Source organism: Colobus angolensis, unplaced genomic scaffold (genome assembly GCF_000951035.1).
Source record: "Colobus angolensis palliatus isolate OR3802 unplaced genomic scaffold, Cang.pa_1.0 Scaffold107, whole genome shotgun sequence".
Classification (NCBI taxonomy): Eukaryota; Metazoa; Chordata; class Mammalia; order Primates; family Cercopithecidae; genus Colobus; species Colobus angolensis.
In genome coordinates this window covers 2,319,163-2,321,513 of record NW_012111697.1, presented here as the reverse complement: position 1 = coordinate 2,321,513, position 2,351 = coordinate 2,319,163, and the positions used below count along the sequence as shown (strand labels likewise).

The 2,351-nt window shown below is 39.4% G+C and overlaps 1 protein-coding gene across 1 annotated transcript in view; it reads right to left on the bottom strand.

Annotated features, from left to right (window-relative positions):
* The window catches only part of LSM14A (LSM14A, SCD6 homolog A (S. cerevisiae)), a 39,259-nt gene that overhangs the window by 13,808 nt on the left and 23,100 nt on the right, over nucleotides 1-2,351 (bottom strand). Inside the window, exons 6-7 of the mRNA XM_011947485.1 lie at nucleotides 309-491; nucleotides 8-172 (exon numbers count right to left, since the gene is read on the bottom strand). Coding sequence (XP_011802875.1) covers nucleotides 8-172; nucleotides 309-491 — 348 coding nt within the window. The remainder of the gene's footprint in view (nucleotides 1-7; nucleotides 173-308; nucleotides 492-2,351) is intronic.

Genomic DNA, 2,351 nt, shown 5'->3' with positions numbered 1-2,351 from the left:
CTATTGTCATCACAAGAAATATTATCAAAGAAGGATTTAGTTTTGTCATAATAGCAATTAGGTCCAAGTGGATCTTCTTCATCAGCATTTCCTTCACTGTTTTGGGTATCAACTCCTGAGTCTCCTTTATCTTCACCATTTACAGGCTTCTCCTGTTTCTCAAGTTTATCTTCTAAGGACAAACAAAAGCACGTATCATAAAAGTCAAGACAGCTAATCTGAATTACATAAAAACACCTAATCTGAGAAACATCTGTAATTCACAGATCAAATAAGATTATTTTCTGAATAGAAAAATCAAAGCTTACCTTTTAATTTAAGTTTATTATGAAATTCTCTGTCAATCTCTTCCTTGTTGAATTGTGCATTTGCACTTTCAAAGTCAAAGTCTTTCTCAAATTTCATTGGCCCATCTCGCCGAATACCAAATCTTCCCCTGCCACCCCGATGACCCCCACGCCCTCTCCTTGGAGCTGAAGGAGCACCTGGAGCTATGATAATAAAGAATATATACAAAGGACATTCAATATGTAATAGCTGGTTTAGCACAGATGTTGCTATTGTGCTCTTTAGATTCAACAGTCAACAACAGAAATGCTTACAGGTCTCTATATATTTTACTGTATTTGTATTTTTTTATACAAAATAAAAAATTAAGTTTCACTAATATTTACGATGTAGATTGAGAATAGCTCACACAAAATTTCTAAACATCTGTATGGAGTCCACACTCACGTGTTACTGACAGAGTATACAGTCAGGCAAGTGTGGAGACTTCTGCACTAAATTAATGTATGCTCCTTGAGGGCAGGGGCATTGTTTTCTTTACTGCTATATCCCCAACACTGGCAAACTTAAGTGCCAGACACATAGTGGGTTCTCAAAATGTAGAAAGCCTTTTATGGAAAGAATAAATGGAACCAAGATTTACAGTAAGAAAAATAAACACTAACTGGCACAAATTTCAAGAAAATAGGTGTTATTTCCACATCACAGATAAAAAACAGACAAGCAACAATCCTTACTGACTCCGAACACTTCCTACTCCATGTTTACTGTGTCTCTCTAGATGGCTCCACATTATTCAAGCCTTCCTGTATCTATACATTCTCTCTCCTCTATAACACAGTAAAATTTCAGCCAATCATATGAGACATCATAAAGCAATACAAAGCAGCATAATTTATAGTGAAAAACGTGGGAACTCAAATATCCAACACAAGAAAAAATGACTAACAAGAAAAAAAAAACAGAGAGAAGAGTATTTGATGTTAACTGAAAAATGCAGAGCAGAAAGCAGTATGAGTTTAATTGTCACAACTGCGTGAAATGCTCCACACATACTGACAAGGATGAGAAGTGACTACAAGGTAACAGACAGGTTTGTGCTGTTTGCTGAGGTTTGGCAAACTGCCTGGGTTTGAGAAAACAAACCACAAAATTCCACAGCAGCATATCCAGACATAAATCTAGATAAGTAGGATGTTTAAAACATTCACCTCTACTATTAAAAATGCCTCAGCCACAAGCCAGAATTATACCATAATCCTTCTGTCTTAAAAAAAGTGTTTTGGGGCTGGGCGCAGTGGCTCAAGCCTGTAACCCCAGCACTTTGGGAGGCCAGGGCGGGCGGATCACGAGGTCAGAAGCTTGAGACCAGCCTGACCAACACGGTGAAACACCATCTCTACTAAAAATACAGAAACATTAGCCGGGCGTGGTGGCGCATGCCTGTAATCCCACCTACCCAGGAGGCTGAGACATGAGAATCTCTTGAACCCAGGAGGCGAAGGTTGCAGTGAGCCGAGATCACGCCACTACACTCCAGCCTGGGAAACAGAGCGAGACTCTGTCTCAAAAAAAAAAAAAAAAATCAATTATGGCCAGGTGTGGTGGCTCATGCCTGTAATCCTAGTACTTTGGGAGGCTGGTCTTGAGGCCAGGAGTTCACCACCAGCTTGGGCAATACAGCGAGACCCCATCTCTACAAAAACATGAAAAAATTTAGCCGGGTGGGGTGGTGTGCAACTGTAGACTCCTCTACTGAGGCTGAGATGGGAGGATTGCTTGAGTCCAGGAGTTTAGGCTACAGTGAGCTGTGACTGCACTGCTGCACTCCAGCCTGAGTAATAGAGTGAGACTGTCTCAAAACAAAACAATTATGGTAGTATTCATTAAATCTTGTGAATTTACATGAAACCATTTTACACTTCAATCAACATCACAAAAGCAAAAGAACAGCTTTAAAGACTATACCTATTGTCATCACAAGAAATATTATCAAAGAAGGATTTAGTTTTGTCATAATAGCAATTAGGTCCAAGTGGATCTTCTTCATCAGCATTTCCTTC